This window comes from Myotis yumanensis, unplaced genomic scaffold, assembly GCF_028538775.1.
Source record: "Myotis yumanensis isolate MYYU_CA2020_CCGP unplaced genomic scaffold, mMyoYum1.0.hap1 SCAF_13, whole genome shotgun sequence".
In the NCBI taxonomy this organism is placed as follows: domain Eukaryota; kingdom Metazoa; phylum Chordata; class Mammalia; order Chiroptera; family Vespertilionidae; genus Myotis; species Myotis yumanensis.
The window spans coordinates 58623114-58646399 of NW_027223764.1; the positions used below are offsets into that span (position 1 = coordinate 58623114).

Genomic DNA, 23286 nt, shown 5'->3' on the forward strand with positions numbered 1-23286 from the left:
CCTTGGTGTCACTTGTCTGGTTTTGCTGCCTCTCTGGGCCTGGAGCTGAAACACAACTGAGACCTGGGTGTTACCTCCAGCGAGGACAGGTCACCGCATGCCAGGGGAGGACAGGTCACCTGGGGCGAGTCCCCCTACATTTGTCCTTTGCTGGCACGCAGGGTTCCCGCCTGGTGACCTGTACCTGGCCCATCATCCTTGCTCTGCTCATGTCTGTAACTGTCTACCACGCATGGGCCTCCCAAACCTCAGGGTCCCTGACATAAGTCCTCTCAGGCGGGGAACAGCTGGGCTGTTGACTGCCTCTGGCGGGGGGTGGGGAGTGTGTGTGTGTGTGTGTGTGGGGCCGGACCAGACGCACCGGTGGGCCGGCCTAGGCCACTTCCTTTCTTTGTTGTCCCAGCCTTCCCTTCCTTCTGAGCCTTCACTTGAAGCAGTTTCTGGAATCACCGGCAACGGCTGAGCCTGCCCACTGCCAAGATGATCCTGACACTGCTGCTCAGCCTCGGGGGGCCCCTGGGCTGGGGGCTGCTGGGGGCCTCGGCCCAGGCCCCTGGTCCCAAGTTCTCTGACCCACACAGCCCCGGGCTGCCTGGGGTCTGGATGTCAGAGGCTGAGGACATCGGCAGCGACCGACGGTAAGGAGGAGCCTGGGCTGGGGGAGGCCCTGGGCCCAGCTCAGCCAGCGCGGGGCTCTCTGGACCTCAGTGACTCACCTGTGAAGTGGGCTAATGTGATCTATAGGCTGGGCAGTTGTGAGGCTGAATGAGGTGCCAGGATCCCCTTCAAGAGGCCACCCCCCACCCCCGTGCCTGGACTGGGCACCCCAGGAAATTCCCTGTCTGACCTGTGGCAGGAATGGGCCTGAGGGCTGGGCAAGTCTGGAGCACTCCTTGCCATCAACCAGCCAGCATGGGGTGCTGAGGGGCTGCGGTTCCGAATTTTCCAGCTGGCCTGGCATAGGCTCCTGTTCTTCAAAGTAAGTTGGTTCCGAAAGCTGAGCTGAGGTGAGGCTGGCCATAAGCCATGAAGGACAGACACTCCTGGGGACTGGATTTTGATCTGAGTGCCAGGGATGGCAGGGTGTCGGCCTGGCTCTGAGAGTGAGCGATCCCAGAGAGTGCCTGCTGCATCTGCAGAGCGGAAGGTGTGGCCCCCTGGGGATGGCCCAGTGGTCTCACCACTGGACCAGGACACTGTTTGCCAGCGTTTTCTTTATCCAGGGCCAGGGTTCCTCCCACCGGGTGAGGGACCAGGTCCGTGGGTCCTTCCCAGGGTGCCCCACCGTCCGCACCAGGTGCTGCTGACTGGCCGGGCACCTTGCCAAGTGTTATCTCAGTTCATCCTCCCAACAGCACCAGTTACAGAGGAGGCACCTGAGGCTCAGAGAGGCTGAGCAGCTGGCCCAACATCACACAGCTCAGGAGAGCCTGAACCAGGACCTGAGTCTGATTCTCAGGTTCATGCTCTGGTCCCCGGAGTGCTCACAGGCAGCCCTGGCCCTCAGATGTGCTACTCCCCACTCACAGCCCCCAACCCGACTGAAGGATCTACATGGATTTGGAGAGTGAGAAGGCCCAGCTCACACCTCCCCGGTCTGCCATGGGGCTGTCTGAGAGTCACCACTGTGCTGACTTACAGAATGGGTCTGCCTGGGGCAGCCTGCACAGCCCTGACTCTTCAAGGTCAATGTGTTTACTGGACACGTTCCCAAATTTCATTAGGAAGAGGCAGGAGGGTGAGAGTAAGCGAGTGCACACTGACCCTCAGGAGGGAAGGGCTGGCCCCAAGATGGACCCGCGAAGCCCCATTCCTGTCCTGCCCCCAGGTCTGCTCAGGTCTGGGAGGCACAGGGGAGGCTTGGGGAGCCCAAGCCCCAAAGCCATCAGCTCCGTGCCATCTCCTTTGATGAAAGGGAGCATGAGGGCCGCCTGGGTGAGAGGAAGTAGGAGACCTCCTCTTCTTCCCCTGCCCGGGGCTGTGGGAGGGTCGGCACTCCCTTAGTCCCAGGGAGGGGTGGGGGTGGGGGTGGGGGCTCTGGGCTGCTCAGGGCTGTCTTGCGGGGCTCGCTCAGCCATTGTGTGGGTGGCCCGGGTGTGTGCAGAGAGCGAGTGGGTGCGCACAGGGTACCTCAGCCGGGGATTCCCAAGCAGGGTCCCAGCCCTAGTCCTAAGTGGCTCCTGGGGGTCCCCGCAGGCCTGCGGGGTCTCCTTCCCACAACCCAAAGCTGCGGTTCCCACCGCCAAGCCCAGGTCCCAAGGCCTCTGCAGGGGCTGGTGAGAAAGGAAGGAAACGCTGCACAGCTTCCTCGGCCAGTGCTTCCCCTGCTCCTGGGAGGGGAGGGCAGCAATGCTGCGGGCCGGTGGGCCTCCCTCCTCCGCAGGAACCGGGAACCGCCTGCTGCCAGGGCCAGGCTCCTGCCCCGCATTTGCCCCTCATGCCGGGGTGGGAGCCCCGGGGCCAGGCCCTGGGCCTGACCCAGAAAATACCCTTTGCAAGAAGGTTGAACATGTCAACATGTAGAGAATTATGCCAAACTTGTAGAGAATTATGATGAGTTTGAGCCAACCTGACAATAGCCAGGAAGGAAAATCTTAGCACATTGAGAAAAGGCTCTGGAGAATGCCAGCCTGCAGCTTGTTCTGTACATGAGAACGGAAGCCGGTGTCGGAGGGTCATATGAAACCCACTGGTGGTAGATTAAGGGGTGAGAAAGCCCAGCGGGAAACCCCTGGGATTGGGGAAAAGTACAGCAGAGACACTTCTTTCACACTGGTGGGCAAGGATTTAAAATTTCACACTTACAGCACCTAGAGACGGCATTTGGGGGAACAAGATAACAATGAGCGGTTCTGTGGTCTCCTGCTCTGGTGTGTGGGTGCCCTGAGGGGTCAGGAAAAGGAGGGGGCCCTGACATTCCAAAGGAATGGCCTGAGGTGGACACTGGCCTCTGGCAGGGAAGCTGGGGGCCTGGATGAAGTACCCGCGTGAAGTTTCATGCTCAGACCCTCCTGGGTGGTCACTTTCAGTCTCTGAGTTTGTAGCCGGCCTCCCCCGAGCTTGTCGGGTTTAGTATGTGCCCCATTTTTGTCCACAGAACAGCTTGGTACCCCGTGCAGGTCCTGGGGAGGGGGAGGGATGTGGTTGGTGCTTCCCAGTTCCCTGGGGACCCCAAGGAGCAGGGCCGGGTGAGCCAGCCACCTGGGTGTTGGCCTCCGTGAGAGAAGAGGCTCTTCCTGCTCCTTAGCCTTGGTGGGGGGCTGGGGTGGGGGGAGCAGCGGGTCAGGGTGTGAGCTCCTCAGAGGAAGGGCTGAGCCTGCAAGGGGACAGCTGAGCCCCAGACCAGGTGCCCATATCCACATGGTTGTGACAGCCCTGCAGCTGCCCCTATTCTCTCCACTTTACATGTTGGGGGGAGGGGGGCGGGGGGAGGATCCAGAGCCACCTGCTCCTAAGAGATAGGTCAGAGCTGGGCCCACATCTGCTGGGCTGCAAACCCCAGGTGACCTCTTCCTATCTCTCCCCCTCCCCACCTCCCGGGAGGGGGCAGTGAGGACCTGCCCTTCCCAGCCTTGGGTCTGGCCCAGCCCCAGCAGCAGCCTGACCCCTCGCTCATGGAGCATCTGTGATTTTTGCGGCTGGGCCTGAGCAGTCATGCATTTCACTGGGGGTCACACAGGATCAGGATGGAGCCCAGGCCTGCGACTGTACCCCCTGCACCCGGTCCTGCTGCTTGAGGCTCAGGGCCCTGGACACAGACAAGGAAGAGCCCCGGTGGGCAGAGTCCTGGGCAGAGAAGCCTGGCTCTGGGCGGATGCCATGGGCTCAGGCTCCTCTGCCAAGGCCTCTTTCTAGCTCAGAGACAAAGCCTTGCAGACTCGCCCCTAGGGGGGTCACCTTCCTAGTTGATCAGGCCTCCCAGAGCAAGGCTGCTGAGAGCAGGCCTTCTTCCCAGGAAGGCTTCAGGCGCTGGGGCGGCTGGTTAAGAGGCACTGACTCCAGAGGCGGTGGCCGCAGCACATCCATAATTCAGGAGGCTAGGCCCATGCCCTGGGAGAGGCTCTCTGCCTTCCCCACAGCCCTGCCCTCTGCCCCCGAGGGGCCAGCAGTGCGAATTTTCTCCATCTTTCCAGAACTGAGGGGCGGGGTGGGGGAGAGACGGGGGCGAGGCTTGTTCAAATGTCACCCTAAGAACAGGCGGGGGAGGAGGCAGGCCACCCAGCTCCCATTAGAAGCTCTAAGGACTCAGCCACCGCTCTCCTGCCTGGGACTGGGCATCAGGTCAGGGCAGTCCCAACACTGCGGGAGGAACCCTGCACTCCTCTCTAGGGGGGCCTGCCTCTCCGTGGACCCTTGGCGAGGAGCGTGCAAAGAGGGCACAGGCCCGAGACCAAGAGGCAGGGAGAACAATGGGCACCTCAACGAGCTGGGCTTGGGGGTGCTCAGAGGGCCAGCGAGAAGCTGCCAAGAGCTGGAGGAAACCAAAGCAAAGGTCAGGAATGTTCCCAGGGCCTCTGGGCCAGCAGCCTGCGCTGTGCCAGGGGAGGGCTGCCGGGCGGGGCGTGGGCAGGAGAATAGCGGCAGGTCGGAGAGAAAGTCCCAGCGGAAGGGTGGCGCCACGGCTGCCAGTTCCGGAGCTCTGGGTGGAAAGTCCTGATCACGCCCAGTGGCTGGACGGGATCTGGCACCCGGGACCCAGGCCTGGACCTGCGACAGCTCAGAGGGGTGCGAGGAGTGAACGTTGTTCCCACCTTGGGCTGGTGCATTCGGGACTGTGATTCTCTGTGGCGCAGGCTGGGCCGTGCACTGTGGGTGCGAGCAGCGTTCTTGGCCTCCACCCACCAGATGCCATTAGCACCCCCACCCTCGCAGCTGTGACAACCATAAATGTCTCCAGAGGTCAAATACACGGGGGGGGGGGGGGGGAGGTGGGGAGGGCTCTCCCTTTTGAAAACCACTGATTCCGAGAAATGCTTTCTCGAGGGCTGAGCCTACGTTCCAGGAATTTCCATGGGGCCCAGGAACAGTGTGTGCCAGCTGACTGCCAGCACCTTCCCGGGCCACCATTTCAGTGTCGCATGGACGTTCTCTGCTTCAAATCAGGGGCAGCTTCCTGGGCATGTGACCCAAGCAGCCTGCCCAGCCTGGGCACAAGAGGAGCCCACACCGGGCGCATCTCTGTTGTTGGCCTGCATTTTCGTTTTGCACCGTGCCCTGCACCGCATTAGTCCTCTTGTGTAAATGCTAGTATGTACTGACTGCCCCTTTATGACCTGCTGGGATAGAGTCAAACCTTCTACAGTTTGCTGAGATAGTCGGAAGCCCCAGCACCCTCTGGTCCTCAGAGACAATGGCTTCGGCCCTTTAGGTGGCTCTTTGGCATTTGCCTCTGGACCTCTAGCATGTTCATGTGGCCACTTCTTGGGGCGTAGTATTATCTGTGATTCGGCTCTTGTTCCTACTCCATACCCCAACCCCAACGTGCCCGGGTGGACACGCAAGGGCACACATGCACGGTACACACTTCCTATCTAGCCTTTTCCCATACTGTCACTCTGAGTGTTTACAGTCATATGACTACATATGCTACTTAGAGCTGACACTTGAAAAAAACTGTGTATCCCTACCCCCGTGAATTTTTGGGTTTCCCTAGAGGAAGCAATTGCCTTTTTCCTTTTGCTACTTTGCTGTGTTTTTTTGTTTTTTAATATTTTTTATTGATTTCAGAGAGGAAGAGAGAGAGAGAGAGAGAAACATCAATGATGAGAGAAAATCATTGATCAGCTGCCTTCTGGGGATCGAACCTGCAACCCAGGCATATGACCTTGACTGGAATTGAACCTGGGACCCTTACAGTTCGCAGGCCGATGCTCTACCCACGGAGCCAAACCAGCCAGGGTGACTTTGCTGTGTTTCTGTCACATTCCATACCCTCAGCCACTGCTCACAACAGGAGTCACCTGGTCTCCTTAGTGTGGAGTTTCCGACTATCTCTTTTTTTAAATTTTATTTTTAAATTTTATTTTTAAAATTTGGGGCTCCCGACTATCTCAGCAAACTGTAGAAGGTTTGGCTCTATCCCAGCGGGTCATACAGGGGCAGTCACCTGGACGCCGCTGTCAGCTGCAGCTGTGCTCCGTCTGGGTGGCCTCACCCCTGCCCTGGGCCTCCCTGCTCGATCTCCTGTTTCCTAGTTTGGTGCTTTCCTCTTTCTTCTCTCATGGTTTTTCTTTCTTTTCTTCTTCCCCTTCCCCTTCCCCTTCCTCTTCCCCTCCCCCTTCCCCTCCCCTTCCCCTCCTCCTCCCCTCCCCTCCCCCTCCCCCTCCCCCTCCCCTTCCCCTTCCCCTTCCCCTCCCCTCCCCCTCCCCCCTCCCCCTCCCCCTTCCCCTTCCCCTTCCCCTTCCCTCCCCCTCCCCTTCCCCCTTCCCTTCCCCCTCCCCCTCCCCCTCCCCCTCCCCCTCCCCCTCCCCCTTCCCCTCCCCCCTCCCCCTTCCCCTTCCCCTTCCCCCTTCCCCTTCCCCTTCCCCTTCCCCTACATTTATTTTGCAAATGATAGTTCTCACTTTAGTAACAAATCAGCAAGATTTTCTGAATTATCACAATTCACCATCCAGTTTTTTTTGGTCTTTTTAAAATATACATTTTTTTATTGATTTTTACAGAGAGGAAGGGAGAGGGGAGTTAGAAACATCAATGAGAGAGAAACATTGATCAGCTGCCTTCTGCATGCCCCCTACTGGGGATCGAGCCTGCAACCAAGGTACATGCCCTTGACCGGAATCAAACCCAGGACATTCAGGACCTTTCAATCCAAGGGCCAACGCTCTATCCACGGAGCCAAACCAGTTAGGGCCACAATCCAGTTTTTTAAACACATAATATTTTGAAAAATCGAGGAGTCTTAAAATCCAATTAAAATTTTTTTTTAAGTTTTGCCCTGGCTCAGTGGTTCAGTTGGTTCGAGTGTTGTCCAGTACACCAACAGGTTATGGGTTCAATTCTCAGTTAGGGTTCGATCCCTGGACAAGGTGCATATGGGAGGCAATCAATCAACGTTTCTCTCTCTCCCTTCCTCTCTCTCAAATCAATAAACATATCCTTGGGTTAAGAATAAAATTTTTTAAATTTTATTTTTCAATTATAGTTACATTCAATATAATTTTGTATTACTTTCAGGTGTGCAGCGTAGCAGGTAGACAATCATATACTTCACAAAGTGTTCCCCTGATGTTTCAAGTACCCGCCTGGCACCACACATAGTTATTACAATGCTAGTGACTGTGTTCCCTGAGCTGTACTTTACATCCCAGGACTATTGTGCAACTACCAATCTGTACTTCTAATCCCCTCACCTTTTGCACCCAGTCCCCCAACCCCCTCCCTCTGGCAACCAGGAGTCTGTTCTCTGCATCTATGAGTCTGTTTCAATTTTGGTTGTTATTTATTTTGTTTTTGGATCCACAGATAAGTGAAATCATACGGTACTGTCTTTCTCTGACTGACTTCTTTCACTTAGCAGCTACCCACTAGGTCCAACCACGCAGTCTTGGCATGGCGGCCTTTGCAGGCGGTCTTGTGGGGCGCAGTGGCGCCGTCTCCCAGGTCGCCTGAGCTGGGTGTCCCAAGAAAGCCCTGGGTGGGCTCTGCGGACCCTCCTGTGTAGTTGTCTTGATTGCGGCTGGCCATCCGTGGGCAGGGCTGACCCTCAGGCTGGCTGACTCTGAGGATCGACCCCTCACAGTGTATGAGCCGCTGCGTGGGGCTGAACCGTGAAGTGCATCCCCGAGCCGCTGAGATTTTCCGAGATTTTCCTCCGGGTGTGCCACGTGCGGAGCGAGTTGGGTGGACATGGGCTGGTGATCCGATGTGGTTTGAAGCCCACCACTGGTGGGGTGGTGGTTCTGGGCCTCTTGAGAGGGACTCCAGTGCAGGTCAATGGCAGAGGCTGCCTGTGACCAGTCCTGGGATACCTGTTTGCAGCCACAAAATGACCCACAGTGTACGGTGGGCGGGGATTCAGGGAGCCCGCGGGTGAGGCCAGCAGAGCTCCTCGGGCTGCCACCAACGAAGATTTGACCACGTGGAGGGAGGGCTCTGCACAGGAACAGGGGTGCCAGGCGGGCGCATGAGAGGAAAACGGCCCTCACCCCAGAGCCACACCCCAAATCTGCCCGGACCGCCTCAGGAGCCTCTGAGAAAGTCTGCACCATGGACCCAGGCTGGGCCTGCTGCAGACTCCTCCACAGGGGCAAGCTCACAGGGCAGGGCCTCAGGGAGTCAGAGGGTGGGGCCAGTGCCTTCCCCCAGGCGGATGCCCTGTAGGGGGGAGTGCTGACCAGAAAGATGGTGTCTGTGGGCGGTTTGGGAGAAGGACTCAGCACAGGCCCTGGTGGCGGTGCCCCCTCCCCCAAGCCACACCACCCAGTCTGTCCCTGTGGGATGCCCGTCCGCTCCTCGCCACCTTTCCTTGGCCAGAGCCCAGGGTAAGTGGCCGAAAGGGAGATTTTGTGCACTGGCCCTTTAAGAGGGCACCTGACTCCAGCCTCTCCCTGGTGGATGGAGCCCGGCTGATGTTCACAGCCAGATGTCCTCTGGGCGTTCCTGGCCCTGGTGCTCCGGGCTGCAGAGCCCAGTGCGGGGTGGAAACCTCACTCCTCAAGGGAAGCTTTGCAGCTCAGATGTCCCTCCAGGTTCCCAGCTGCCGCACGTGGGCGTGGGTGGGCCTGTCCACGTCCCCGCCTCCTACCAGCCTCCTACCAGCCTCCATGGCGTCTTTGTAAATGCTGGGTGATGAGCTACCGGCCAGTCCGGTGCTTAGTCCTTTGTTCTATGACTTCTTTGTAGCCCTGGTTGGTCCTGGGAGGGGTGAGTGTAGCTCCTCGCTAGTCCACCGGCAGCTTCCCTCTCCCTTGCTCTCATTCAGTGGCATTTTCTGGCACAGAGGTACTTAGCTTGGGCAGGGCCTTCGAGGGGCCCAGAGAGCTTTACAGGTGGTGCCCAACCCCAGAATCTCACTTAACGGCCTGCGGCAGCGCCTGAGGCTCTAATTTTTAAAGCGCCACCCGATGGTCTGATGGGAGGATGTGGTGGCGAGACTGAGAACCAGGCTCCAGCAGCTCCCTGATGAGAGGGGCTGGGAGGAAAGGGTTTGGAAACCTGGCGTGTTGAAAATGCCCGCCCGCACGAGTGGGTAGCTCCCTGGGTTGAGCATTGTCCTTGCACAGAAAGATTGCGGTTGATTCCAGGTCAGGGCGCATACCTGGATTGCAGATTTGATCCCCGGTGTGGGAGGCAACCATCAACGTTCCCCCCCACCCCCAAGCGTGTCTTCAGGTGAGGATTAAAAGAAAGAAAGAGTCTTTATTCTGCCTCCTACCAACAGTCAGGCTGGATATTGGATTCTAAACTGGAAATAATGTTCCTTCAGTATTTTGAAGGCAGTTAGTTCTCCACTCTGCTCGTTTCCAGGATTGCTGCTGAGAGGGTAGAGGCCATTCTAACTAATGGTGTGTGTGTGTGTGTGTGTGTGTGTGTGTGTGTGTCTTGGTTTAATCTCTGGAGAGTGTTCTAAAATATCATGATGATGTGCTTTGCTTTGATGTGAATTTAATTTTATTGTATTGTGGGTTGGTGGGGCTCTTTAAATCTGAAGATTCAAGTCCTTCACTTCTGAAATATATATATACTAGAGGCCCAGTGCACAAAAATTTGTGCACTGGGGGGCGGGGGGGAGAGGCGGGATCCCTCAGCCCGGCTGGTGCCCTCTCACAGTCTGAGACCCCTCGGGGGATGACCACCTGCTGGCTTAGGCCCGCTCCCCAGGGGATTGGGCCTAAGCTGGCAGTCAGACATCCCTCTGGCAGCCCGGGAGCCCTCAGGGGTGAGGAGGCGGGAGAGGCTTCCACCACCACCGCTGTGCTGGCAGCCATCAGCCTGGCTTGTGGCTGAGCAGAGCTCCCCCTGTGGGAGCGCACTGACCACCAGGGGGCAGCTCCTGCATTGAGCGTCTGCCCCTTGGTGGTCAGTGTGTGTCATAGTGACCAGTCATTCCCAGTCTTTCTGCTGTTAGGGTCAGTTTGCATATTACCCTTTTATTATATAGGACAGAGGCCTGGTGCACGGGTGGGGACCGGCTGGTTTGCCCTGAAGGGTGTCTCGGATCAGGGTGGGGGGTCCCCACTGGGGTGCCTGGCCAGCCTGGGTGAGGGGCTGATGGCTATTTGCAGGCTGGCCAAACCCCCCAGTGGGGACCCTCACCCCATGAGGATGTGGCCAGCCTGGGTGAGGGGCTGATGGCTGTTTGCAGGCTGGCCACACCCTCTTTAGGGTGGGGGGTCCCCACTGGGGTGCCTGGCCAGTCTGGGTGAGGGGCTGAGGGCCATTTTCAGGCTGGCCAAGCCCCCTGGCTACGGAAGCTCCCAGCCTCTCCTTTTTTTCTTTTTTTTTAATTCTGGGATTTACTTACCTTCTATAATTAAAACTTTGTGCCTTCAGTGGAGCTCAGAGCCGGCTGCAGCAGGCGGGAAGCTTGGCTTCCTCCATCACTGGAGCAACCAAGCCTCCTGCTCGCTCCAGCTCCGTGACTGCTGGCCGCCATCTTGGTTGGGTTAATTTGCATATAGTCGCTCTGATTGGCTGGTTGGCGTGGCTTAAGGTGTAGCGAAGGTATGGTCAATTTGCATGCTTGTCTTTTATTAGATTAGATTTCAGGTTGGATGTTGGATTTCCAAATACTGCTCCTCTTTATTTATTTATTTATTTTAATCTTTTTCTTCTACTTTTCATCTCTCTCTTTGCTCTTCTTTTAGGGAAATTTCTTTAACTTTATCCTCCAACACACACACACACACACACACACATTTTATTCTGAGGATATGTTTTTATTGATTTTTATAGAGAGAGGGAGAGAGAAACATTGTTTGCCTCCCATACTTGCCCTGACCAGGGATTGAACCCTCAACCTTGGTATGTGCCCTGACAGGGAATTAAGCCTACAACCTTTTTTGGTGTACAGGACAATGCTCAAATCAGCTGAGCTACCTGGCCATGGCTACCCTCTAACATTTTTATTACATTTTTTCTGCATTTCTACTGTTATGTTTAATTCCCGAGTGTTCTTTGTTGTTATTGTTTTTGTAAATCCTCACCTGAGGATATTTTTTCCATTGCTTTTTAGAGAGAGTGGAAGGAAGGGAGGGAGGGTGAAATAGAGGAACATCTATTGGAGGTACGGTCAATGTGAAAGAGACACATTGATTGGTTGCCTCCAACATGCCCCAACTGGGGCTGGGGACGAACCTACAACCCAGGTACTTGCCCTTGACAGGGAATTGAACCCTCAACCCTTGGGTCCATGGACTGATGCTCTAACCACTTAGCAACATAGGCCAGGGCCCAAGGGTTGTTTTGTTGTCCCCCTTTTTTAATAGCTTCTTTTTCTAATTTACTGGCTCCGATAAGCACTCACCAATCTACTAATATTAATGCAAATCTGGGGGAAGCTGTCTTCTCTCTGCAGTCTTAGATTTCTACTAGAGGCCCGGAGCACAAAATTTGTGAACTCAGGGGTTGGGGGGGTCCCTCAGCCCGGATTGCGAGAGGGTGCAGGCCAGGCCGAGGGACCCCACCGGTGCATGCTCGGGGCCGGGGAGGGACACGGGAGGTTGGCCAGCTGGGGAGGGACCGTGGGAGGGCTCCAGGGCATGTCCAGCCTGTCTCACTCAGTCCTGATTGGCAGCAAGCTAACCTACCAGTCGGAGCATCTGCCCCCTGGTGGTCAGTGCATGTCATAGCAAGGGGTTGAGCGACCTTAGCATATCATTAGCATATTATGCTTTGATTGTTGTGGACACTTAGCATATTAGGCTTTCATTATATCGGATAAGCTGACTTTTCCCTTTTGCTCGTTTTGACCTCCCTCTTTTGTAATAAAGATTTTCTCAGGGATCAGCCTTGGGTGTCCACCCGCCTGAGAGCAGCGAGGTTGAGAAGCCGACTTTAAGCTGGGAGTGCTGGTGGGCTTTCTGTCTGTCTTGTAGCTGCTCTGCTGGGTTAGTGCCTGGAGCCCAGGATGTCAGTGCCTCCAGGTCTTTCCTCCTGAGCAGCTCGTTCCCGGCTGCGTACTCAGCCTCCTCCTGAGGGAAACGGCACTGGCAGGTGCCTGCAGCCGAGGAGAAAGTGGCTGGGAGGGTCTCTGCACTCAAAATGGATATGGTTACTCAGTCCACTTCGATCCCTCCGTCCCTCCCAGCAGCCTCGTGTGACCGTGCAGGGTGGTCCCAGGACAGAGATCAGCCCCAGAGAGTAAAGGCCTCCGTAGCCACCGCCACCATCCAGTGCACACTGCCATCACCTCTGACCTGGAATCCTGACACAACCACTTACCGCTTGTCCCCTCCTGTCCCTTCTGTCCCCACAAAGGAGTGAGGTAGCTCTTTCATGTCCCTCTTTACCTCTGAAGCCTCTCCTAAGTAGCCCCCCCCTTGCATCTCTGTGGGGCCACACCCTTCTGTCACAGTCCTGGTGCCTCACCTGGCCTCTCTGTGAAGACACAGCCCCAAATCCTCTCCTCCTGATTCCTCCAGGCCAGAGCACCTGCCACACCACCTGAGATGGCCGGCTCTTCCTGGGGCCTGAAGTGAGGTCTGCACCTCCCTGTGGGCACTGGTGCTCTGCGTGTGAGCCTGGCCCCTGTGCCTAGTGCCGAGCTGAACAGACCCAGGAGGTCATTGCTACTTGCCCCCCTGGAGTTCTGCTCTGGGAGCTGACTGCAGGGGAAGGGCCTGCTGAGCCAGTCAAGGCTGCCACCAGGCCAGCGAGCTCTGGCTCCGTCAGCAGAAAACACTGCTTCTCTTGCACCTGCAAAGCACACGGGAGGCTGCCTCCTGGGATTCAGGGTGCGGAGACGCCCCACACTACCCTGTAGGGCCTCAGTGTGGGCGGCCTTTCCCAGAGAAGGGACTGCTTGGCAGGCTGCCTTCCCTATAACTACTTGAAAGCCTATTTCCATAATGGCCATAATGGGGCCTGACTAGGGAGCCGGGGCCTTCCTGCGGCCAGGTCCCTGGCGAGGGAAGCTGTGAGTGGTGATAGAAGGCTCAGTCTGCAGCGTCCGCTGAGCAGGTGCCAGGCACCGATCCTCATCTGCCCTTGGAGGAGGGGTTAGAATCTCCATCGGGGAAATGGAATGGCAGCTCTCTAAGTGCTTGTTCAAGGCCACAGGCAGCGTGAGTTCAAACTCAGGACTCCTCAGGCCCCTGGGCCCTGCTGCGCCCTGGCACCAGGAGAAAGTGAGTTCTCCCTGCCTCCGTGGGTCATTTTGCTGCATGACTTTTGAGGGTCCTCAGCCTCTCTGTACTGGCCCTGGGAAGGCTCCCTAAGGTGGCGGGCCAGGTGCCCGGGGGGCAGGGGGGGGGAGGATTGGTTTCAGAGCTCTCACTAGGGGGCCAAGGGCTGAGCAGTGCGGAGCACTCCAGCTCGGTTAATGGACCCCACAGTCATGGCAATGGGGGGGCACTCAGCACTGGCGCTTCCTGTTGACCTTAGGAAGGGTGGTGGGTGCCCGAGCATGGTAGCAGCCCGCTCCTCTTGCTTGATTTTTCCAGTAACTGGTGCCCCTACCAGAAGTCCAGGCTGGTCACCTTCGTAGCTGCTTGCAAAACGGAGAAATTCCTCATTCACTCACAGCAGCCATGCCTGCAGGGAGCTTCGGACTGCCAGAGAGTCAAAGTCATGTGAGTGGGGCTGGGGGAGGCCACTGGCCCAGTTCCCGCCGCGGCTCACCTGGAGTTGCTGAGCTGGCTGTCTCCCTCCAGGTACCGCATAGCCCACAAGCCGGTGTACCAGGTCAAACAGAAGGTGCTGGCCTCCGTGGTCTGGAGGTGCTGCCCGGGCTTTGCTGGCTCTGACTGCCAGCACCATGGTAGGGCTCCGTGTGTCCCCTCCCACCCCAACCTCTGACCCCAGAGGTCATGCAGCTCCTCTGACCACTTGGGGTCAATATCTGATGCCTCCTCCCTGCAGATCCCACTGCGACCCCTGAGCCCGCAGATCCGGGTGACAACCTCCAGGAGCACTGGGCCGGGCCGGCTGACGTGGAACCTGGTATGTTGCTTCCCTGGCAGGTGCAGGAGGAGCAGGCAGACAGGAAGAGCTGTGTGCCAGGCTCTTTCTCCTCTGATAAGGCAGTGCCATCTCAGGAAAACTCGGCCCCCAGAACCAGCAGGGCCCCTCTGAGGCTCTGCACCACCCTACTCCATACCTAGGAGGCCAGGTTGCCTGCCTGCTGGCTATGCACATCACCCCTGTCCTTGACACCCTTTCTAGAAGGACAGGTTCGCCTGGCACCTCCCTTGCCCCTGCACTGCACAGGTCCCCATGGCCTGGAAGAAACCTTCCCACACCCCGCCCCTCAGTCAGGGACAAGAAGTCATGCTGCCCTTGTTCTCGAGTCAGCATAGGAGAACCATCAAGAGACCCCATGGTTGGGCCTTTCAAGGCTGGACCAAGGTTGGGGTGGTGAATGCGTTTCATCATGTGGCGAACGCCTATCTATTGACAAGGGCTTCTAGCATAGTGTCAGAGGCCATGCCCACGTGGCCGAGGAGGAAAATGTACCAAGATTGATTAGTCATGTCTGCTGTGGGTGTGGATGGCAGGGTGAAGGCTCACTTACCATGTGTTTGCTCTTCTGGGACTAAAGGCTTCTAAGCGGCTGCTCAGAGGCCATCAGCATACTCCTCTCTGTTCTCAACCCTGAAGTCTCGGTGCCCTATGGTCCGCTGGGCAGTTAGCCCTCAGTACGTCTTTCTCACGTGTCCTCCAACCACCAGCTGCAGAGACCAGCGACATCAGGGTGCGGCAGGAACGCCTGCTGAGAGGTCTCCAGAATGACATCCACCACCCGGCCGACAGCCTCCTGGGCCCGGGGACGGCCCCGGCAAGCAACCTCACAGCTGCAGTGACTGAGGCACATGAGGAGGCGCTTGGTAAGAGGCCGGCTCCAGGCTGAGGAGAACCTGATTACATCCCAGGGGGTGAGTGGGCGGGGAGCAGAGGACCTCCCTCCAGCCCCTGCCTGGGGAGGGGTCTGCTCAACAGGTTGGTGTGAACATGTGCGTCTGTTGCAGAGTTTCCTGGCAAGTCCTTGGAGCAGGTGCTGCCTTTCAGCCCCGTTTGGAGCGGCCTTAACCAGAGCCTGCACAGCCTCTTGGAGGCCGTCAGAAACCTCTCTCTTGATGTGGAGGCCAACCGACAGGCCATCGGCATGGTTGGGGACAGCGCCGTGCCCAGGGCTGACTTCCAGGAGCTTGGAGCCAAGTTCGAGACCAAGGTCCAGGAGAACAGCCAGAGAGTGGGCCAGCTACAGCAGGACGTGGAGGACCGCCTGCACGCCCAGCACCTCTCCCTGCAGCATTCGCTTTCCGAGGTCCAGGCGGATGTGGACACCAAGTTGAAGAGGCTCCTTAAGGCCCAGGAGCACCTGTCCAATAGCAGCCTGGCGGCAGCCGCAGCAGGAGCAGGAGCCCGGCCCGAGCCAGAGAGCCTGCAGGCCCGGCTGAGCCAGCTGCAGAGGAACGTCTCGGCGCTGCACCTGGCCGCCAGCTACAGGGAAGAGGCGCTGCAGGGCACCCTGGCGGACATGCAGGCGACCCTCGACCGGCACGTGGAAGAGATCAAGGAGTTGTATTCCGAATCGGACGAGACCTTCGATCAGATCAGCGCGGTGGAGCAGCAGATGGAGAAGCTGCAGGGAACCCAGCAGGAGCTGCGGGAGCTGCGCGTGGCCCTGATGGAGAAGTCGCTCATCATGGAGGAGAACAAGGTGGACACGGACCGGCAGCTCCTGGAGCTCAACTTCACCCTCCAGCACCTGCAGGGCGGCCTCGCCGACCTCATCAAGTACGTCACCGACTGCAACTGCCAGAAGCCCCCCGGGGGCCCGGACGGTGCCCAGGAGGGCCCCGGGAGCACCGCGCGCGCCCCGGAGGGCGCCCACGGGAGCCTGGACCTGCGGCGCCCGGGGGACGGCTCCTCTCTGCGGGCCCTGGAGCACGCGGTGGCGGCCGTGTCGCGGGGGCTGGAGGAACAGCGGGCCGAGGCCCAGCAGGCGGGCGCCGACCGGGCGAGGCTCCGGACGCAGCTGCGGGCGCTGAGCGGCCAGGCGGCCGCGCTGCAGGCCGCGGAGGGCGAGCTGCGCCGGGCGGCGAGCGAGCTGCGCGCCTCCTTCGCGGCGCTGCTGGCGGACGCGCTGCGGCACGAGGCCCTGCTGGCCGCGCTTTTCGGGGAGGACGTGGTGGCCGAGGAGGCGCCGGGCCCGCTGGCCCTGAGCTACGAGCAGATCCGCGTCGGCCTGCAGGACGCGGCCCTGGGGCTGCACGAGCAGGCGCGCGGCTGGGCCGCACTGGCCGCCAGGGTGACGGCCCTGGAGCAGACGGGGGCGGCCGGGGGCGAGGTGGCCGGGCCGGCCCGGGAGCTGCAGCGGCTGGGCGCCGACGTGCAGCGGCTGGGCGAGTGCTGCGCAGCCGGGGCCTCGGGCGCCGCCGCCCTCAACAGCTCCCTGCAGGGCCTGCACGGGGCCGTCTCCACCGCCCAGCTCGGCCTGCAGCGGCACCAGCGGCTCTTCCACAGCCTCTTTGCGAACTTCCAAGGGCTCGTGGCAGCCAACGTCAGCCTAGACCTGGGGAAGCTGCAGGCCATGCTGGGCAGGAAAGAGAGGAAGGAGCACAAGGCCCTCGACGCTTCCCGGAGGAGGGACAAGAAGCAGGTGGGACCTTTGGCCGATGCCCACGTCCAAGGGCCGGTGCCACGAGCCCTGGGAGCCGAGCCTCAGGAGACAGGTGAGTCCTGGGCCCCGGTTGTCGCCAGGCTGCTCCCGCAGAGGCTCCAGGGAGACGCGGGTGGGGCGTGGCTGCCCGCAGCTTTGCCCGCGGCCCGCCTTCTGGTCAGGGAGGGTCATCTGAAGCTGCCTGAGGCCTAAGGAGGGACGGGTCACCAGAGCCAGCCCTCGGTGGGCGGCAGAGCCCCTCCGTTTGAGGGGCGCACGCCTGGCGGCCTCTGCCCGTAGCGCAAGGAGGGGTCCTTTCCTCGCAGGCCACACCTCAGATCCCTCCGCCCAGCTCTTCAGGCCGCTGCACCCACCACGTGTCTTCATCCAGGGCGTGGGTGGGGCTGGTGTCACTGGCCGTGGCGCACCCCACTAGGGAAGGCCTGGACCGTGAAAGGAGCTCCTTCTGCTAACAGCTGGCCCACCTTCCTGCCTGTGCGTGTCCCCGGCAGTGCCCTTCCCGGGTTTGTCACACGGAATCATCACAGCAGCTCAGCGATGCGTTATCACCGCCATCTTCTCTGAAGCTGAGGCTCCCGGGCCGGTGAAGGCAGAGGAGCCTGAACCGAGCGCTGCTCGCTGAGCCCTCGCCCTTGCCTGGGGGGCAGGGTCCTGCAGGGCCCTGGGCACCGGGCCTGGGCACCGGGTTCTGAGGCGGAAGCTATATGAAGCCGGCCCCCCATACTCTCCTTAGTGTGGCCCTGGGCAGGGGACCAGGCGGCTCTGGGCTTCATGTGGCCGCCCCCTGCCAGAGGCTGGCGTTGGGGCTCTGGCCACCCCCCAGCCCAGACATGGGCTGGATAAAAGGCCACGCTCGGGGCGGCCTGAACCCTGCTGTAGCCTGGCATGTGGGATGCCCGAGGCCTGGCTGAAGGTCCCACCCCAAGCCAGCTCCCTCCATTGTGGCCCCAGAGACCTGTGTCTCCCCGGCAGCGGTGACAGGGCACAGGCTCTGGCACCATTTGTCTCGGTTTCTTCATTTGTAAAATGGGAGAATCATATCAAGGGCTGTTGTGAAGACAAACAGACCCATTTCCCAAATAGCACGAGGCTTACCATTTAGAAGAGCCAGCGGGGCCTTCCTGTCTCCCAGCGTTTTCAGGGCTGAACTGTGCCCACCTGCACTAACGCTTCCATCTTGAGTCCACATGTGAGTGGTGCGTGGCCTCAGCTGCCTGATGGTTTAGGAGTCTGAGTTTACCACTACAATATTTTGTTTAAAAAAGTTCCCTTAAAATTAAAAAGAAAACTTCTCTTATTTGGGTTGCAGGAAGGCCATAGGGCTTGAGTTTGTACCTACAGGGAAGCCCACTCTCAGGCCGCCTGCTCGCCAACCAGGAAGCGCCCTTCCTCCCTCTGAGGGCCCACTGGCTGCTGGAGGCAGCCCCGCCCCAGCTGGTGGGACCGGGTGCAGGGGGGCCAAGCACCAGCAGAGGGCGTCCCAGGCCCGCCGTCTCTAGGCGGACGGGCGCCCCACCTCCTGGGAGCTGGGAGAACTGCAGGGCCAGAGCGGGTCTGCGGTGACACAATCTTACACAAATGGAAACGCTAGTCTGAGCTTTAAATCTCAGGAATCTTCCAGAACTAGAGAAGAGCCACGTTCTGTCATTCACAGGCTGTGGCTGGACCAAAGTCAAGAGCTGGTTCTGGGTCCTAAGTAACTAACTGCAAACTTGTTCCTTTAGGCCTTGGTTTCATGCCCTGAGAAATGGGGGCAGGGGTGGGGGTGGGACGTGCACACGTGTTGAGGGACCACCCAAGGAGCATGACCGCATCAGTACCAGGGCCGGTGCCATGCTGGACCCCAGGGGACTCACCCTCCCCGGCCCTGTGGAGCATCTTGGCCAGGCAGCCAGCTGGTCCTTCCCCTGCACCTTCCCCCTCTGCAGAGGGCGCCCTCCGCCCCATGCCTGCCAGCTCTGTGGCACTCACCCTGCTGAGGCCGGATCATGCTTCTTCAAGTGCATGCTCCCTCAGACTCCTAAACCATCAGGCAGCTCCGGAGACCAGGAGCTGCGGGACAGCTCCCAGCCCTGGACCGAGTCCTCTGGAGCACGTGCGTCTCCCACCTGTGAGCAGGGCTCTGCCAGCCTTTTGAAAACATTCAGATGACAGGCCTGAATAGGCGGTTCATCCCTGGCCCCGCCTGCTCCTTCCTTCTCTCCCTAAGGTCCTGGTAGCAAGCACTCGTCACTGCTCCGTAGTCAGCACGCCAGTGAGTCTGTTTCCCTGAGGACGGGTCTCTCTTTCCCTGGGGTCACTTGGCCTTGGCAGGTGGCGGCTGGTGGGAGTCCGAGCCTGGGCTGCCGCCCTCGCCTGCCACTGACAAGCACTCCACTCAGTTTTCTCAGTCAGAGGGACTACGACTCAAGGATGTGGGAAGGGAGAAGGGATCGAACACGAAAGTGCTCTGTACAGAGTTACGCCTGTAGAGACAACAGTCTTGTATTTTTCTTTCAACTAGTGAAACCCTAAGAGTCGCCCGCTAACCCCACTCTGAGACAGTCCTGGGGTGTTAGGTGCTGTAGCGGGAGTGGCCTGCTGCATCATGACTAAGCTGAGGGAGGCAGGTCTCGGAGTTAATTCCCATCCAAGGGCGTGAGTCACTGAGCACTGTCCTCCTGCCCCCAGGCTCCCCCGTGGCCTTCTATGCCGGCTTTGCAGGAGGGATGGCTGCCCCGCAGACAGTGAAGTTCGACGCTGCTCACATCAACGTTGGCAGCAGCTACTTCGCTGAAGATGGCTACTTCCGAGCCCCTGAGCGCGGGGTCTACCTGTTTGCAGTGAGCATTGAATTTGGCCCAGGACCAGGCGCTGGGCAGCTGGTATTTGGAGGTCACCATCGGACCCCCATCGGCACCGCTGAGGAGCAGAGGGGTGGAGGCACGGCCACTGCCTTCGCTATGGCCGAGCTGCAGAAGGGTGAGAGAGTGTGGGTCGAGTTAACCCAGGGCTCAGTGCGGAAGAGAAGCCCCCCAGGCACCGCATTCGGGGGTTTCCTGCTGTTCAAGACCTGAGCCCCGGGCACAGCCGACCGTGTGCCGGGCCTTGCCTGGCTCTCCTTGCCCTGGGCTCTGACCAGGTGGCCGGGAGACCATCCAGGTTGGTCTAGCTCTTCCCTGGAAACCCGCAAAGACAATGGCCTCCCTCTGGATGCTGCTCCCTGGGCCGGCCCGGGCTGGGCGGGAAGCTGGGCCTGGTGGGCCTTCCATCTGAGGCAGCATGGCTGGACTCCAGCTCTTGGCTGCCCGTCTTCTCCAGTGTCTGCTGTTTTGCTCCTTGTGGTTGAAAACCTCTGTACAACACTAACCTTTCTCCGGCTTCCTCGTGTCCCTAGTCCCTGCTAGAAAAGCATTCTTTCCCAGAGAGAATTTGGGAACTAGAATAGAGGTGGCATTTTGGACAATCCGGGAAACCAGGCTCCAGTCACTGCCAGCAGGAGAAGACCAGCCGGTTAGGTCTGTCAGTCAGAAATGAAAACTGGTCGAGTTTAGGCGAAGGAAACTCAATTAGTATCTTTTCCGTAGTCTCAGTCCTTCCTTGAATGTACCTGTAACTTTAACTTCACCCCCTTTTCTCCTTGCCGCACACGGGACAAAGGCCACGTGCGAACTGCGAGCTAAAATATTGTAGCTTTCACCCTTTCACGCTCTCCCACGCCTGACCACCCTCATTCTGATTAGCATCTCTATCAGGAAGGGAGCTGAGGGATGAGGAGGGAAGACGACTAAAAGTCTCCCTCAATTTCATCATCTTTGGAATCAATCAGCAAGCTCTGCCCGGTGAACTGACGGCGGGAAGGATGTCACGAGGGGTGGAAATGTGGGGCAAAATAAAACTGTTTGCGGTAAGTGTGACTCCCATTACTCTAGGACACACCTTACTCCAGGTTCAGTTAATTCTGCCTAAAACACACAGAGGCCTCCACAGTGAGCACTGACATTATTGGATCAGACAGTCCAGCAGAGTTATTCTTGCAATAATAACATATGGTTTTTAAAAAATTGCATATTCTAGAGCAGCGGTTCTCAACCTGTGGGTCACGACCCCTCTGAGGGTCGAACGACCCTTTCACAGGGGTCACCTAAGACCATCGGAAAACACATATATAATTACATATTGTTTTTGTGATTAATCACTATCCTTTATGTTCAATTTGTAACAATGAAAATACATCCTGCATATCAGATATTTACATTACGATTCATAACAGTAGCAAAATTACAGTTATGAAGTAGCAACGAAAATAATTTTATGGTTGGGGGCCACCACAGCATGAAGAACTGTATTAAAGGGTCACGGCATTAGGAAGATTGAGAACCACTGTTCTAGAGCAAACAGGCTTGAGAAAGCAGTTGTCTTGTTGTCGGGAAATGTTTCGTTTTGGTAGTCGGTGTTTAGTATTGGTTGGCTATATTCTTCTCCGTAAGGAAATCAACCGGGCTGGGGAATGAGGACGGAGAGGGGCTGGTGTCCAGGTTCCCTAGGTCCCAGCCTGTGCTTTCTAGGGCCATCACTCCAGACTCCCTCCGAGTGTATTTACCCCTGAGGTGGGCGTGCCCACGTGTAAGCCATCAGTGCTAAGGGGAGCTGTGTGCAGGCCACTCTGCCACTGATGGTTTGATGTGGGCCAAAGCACAATCTTTCTTGAACTTTTTCCATCCGTAGTATGAGCTGGTCAGCCTACTGGATCTGGCTCAGCCCTCGCTGCCTGCTCTTCCCTCTGGCCAGGGCCTCGCACCCAGTGTAGTCTTCGTTGCCAAGACCACTCCTGACCAAAGGTTGGTGTGTGGGCCACGCCTGACAGACGGGAGGCAGTGCCAGGGCACCCTGGCTGCTGGGAGAACAGCGGGCCTTCTCGCCGCTCGCTGTTGCTATCGGTCAGGCTGTGCCAACGACTAAGTGGAACTGTATTGCGCTGAGTAACAGGGAGGGAGTTGATATCCTCCATAAAAGGGCACATGTCCTCCAGAGCAAGGTTACAAACAGGAGTGCTACCTGGCAAGCACTGCCCACAGCTTGGATGAGTCACCCGGCAAGTTTCTGGGGAACCTAGAGAAACGATGGGTCTTTTAGGTGGGATGCTTCCCATGCAAATCTCACCCAGCCTCACATCACGCTGAGTGCCCATCTTCTGTTTTAACACTCGTATAAGCAGGACTCCAGCTCAGCACGGACTCTAAAGTTTACTTGATAGACTGCTCATCTGCGCTAGGGATCCAAGTCTCTGGGTGGAGACTCTCAGTGCCTTCAGGTAGACCTGCTACCCAGGTCAGCATTCAAACAGCCTCCCTCACAGCGTCCTGAGCAACAGCTCACTGAGCCCAGTGCCCAGTGGTATCAGACCTCCCCAACCTGCCGGAAAAAATTCAAAAATACCACTGAGAAGCAAGAAAAGAGTAAGCAGACCGGGAAATTGTAGTAATTCCCAAAACAACAGGAAGGAGAAAGGATCAAGTATAAAATGAAATAGCAATAAGCAATCATAACCCCAAGCATGTGAGACTGTTGGAGAAATGGGAGTGATTTCGGCGGAGTTGCAACTCAAACTCAGCCGCCATCCCTGCCTGTGCTGAGCAGGGCGGCAGTGGCCTCCGTGAGGTCAATGCTGAGCCCCACACCCTCCAGAGGCTCAGTAGGCAGGAAGCCCCTGCCCTGGTGACCTGAGACCATAGGGAGTCAATCAGACATCTCCATGTCCACAACAACATGTCCAAATAAGGCCCGACATTTACTTTTATTTCACAAACACCACGCAGGGGATAGAATGGTCTAGAAACATTGTTTCTTAAAGCTCTCCTCCCCTCCGGGATGCTCCTCTGTAGTCCCCTGTAGTCCATGTTTATTTTGAAAACAGAACACCCCTGAGCACCATCCCCCACCCTCTTCTATCAAGAAGCTCCCCCAAACCTGGTTTGACAAAGACAACCCTCTTGGGGGAGGGGGGAGTGAGGAAGTAAAGGGAGTGGGGAAGCCTGGTGCCCTCAAGTAGGCAGAGGAGGAACGGGTTGCTGATATTTGCTCCAACAAACAGTGATTATCCTACTCCTCCCTGAAAAAATAACCAGTCCAAGGAATGTGGAACCGAGGTGAGCAGGGATCCACTAACTCTATGAGCAATAGCCCCAGAGTGCCAAACACTTGTGGAAAATTAGGATCAGGAACAAGGCCCAAAACTCACCAAACTGAAGTTTTTGGAACATATAAATCTTTAGAAACAAGAGAGAAAATTGTAAAGATAAATTTTATTTGCCACCCAGATTCTGGTCTCCAAATATCTCCCTTAAAGGGAACCGGAATGCCTTAGACAGAGGGCTGACTAGAGTAAGAAAAATAGCAGCTGAGCCTGGAACATCATCATGTGCCAAAAAGGCCGGCGTGGCTCAGTGGGTGAGTGTCATCCATGAACCAGGGGGTTACGGTTAAACTCCCGGTCAGGGCACATGCCCAAGTTTCGGGCT

At 57.8% G+C, this 23286-nt stretch overlaps 1 protein-coding gene across 1 annotated transcript; it reads left to right on the plus strand.

Moving 5' to 3' along the window:
* The first annotated feature begins 410 nt into the window (after nt 1-410).
* MMRN2 (multimerin 2) lies at nt 411-20676 on the plus strand. The gene is made up of 7 exons (XM_070433200.1): nt 411-638; nt 13605-13733; nt 13815-13921; nt 14023-14103; nt 14832-14987; nt 15129-16838; nt 19457-20676. Exons 1-7 carry the CDS (start codon nt 481-483, stop codon nt 19840-19842), a joined length of 2727 nt encoding a protein of 908 aa, XP_070289301.1. The 5' UTR covers nt 411-480; the 3' UTR covers nt 19843-20676.
* The last annotated feature ends 2610 nt before the right edge of the window (nt 20677-23286 follow it).

Bases quoted from the DNA above. Each gene is read 5' to 3' on its own strand.
- MMRN2 (XM_070433200.1), top strand. From the start codon at position 481: ATGATCCTGACACTGCTGCTCAGCCTCGGGGGGCCCCTGGGCTGGGGG. The intron at 14,104-14,831 runs GTATGTTGCTTC...TCCAACCACCAG, and splicing joins GCCGGCTGACGTGGAACCTG to CTGCAGAGACCAGCGACATC. The intron at 16,839-19,456 runs GTGAGTCCTGGG...TCCTGCCCCCAG, and splicing joins AGCCGAGCCTCAGGAGACAG to GCTCCCCCGTGGCCTTCTAT.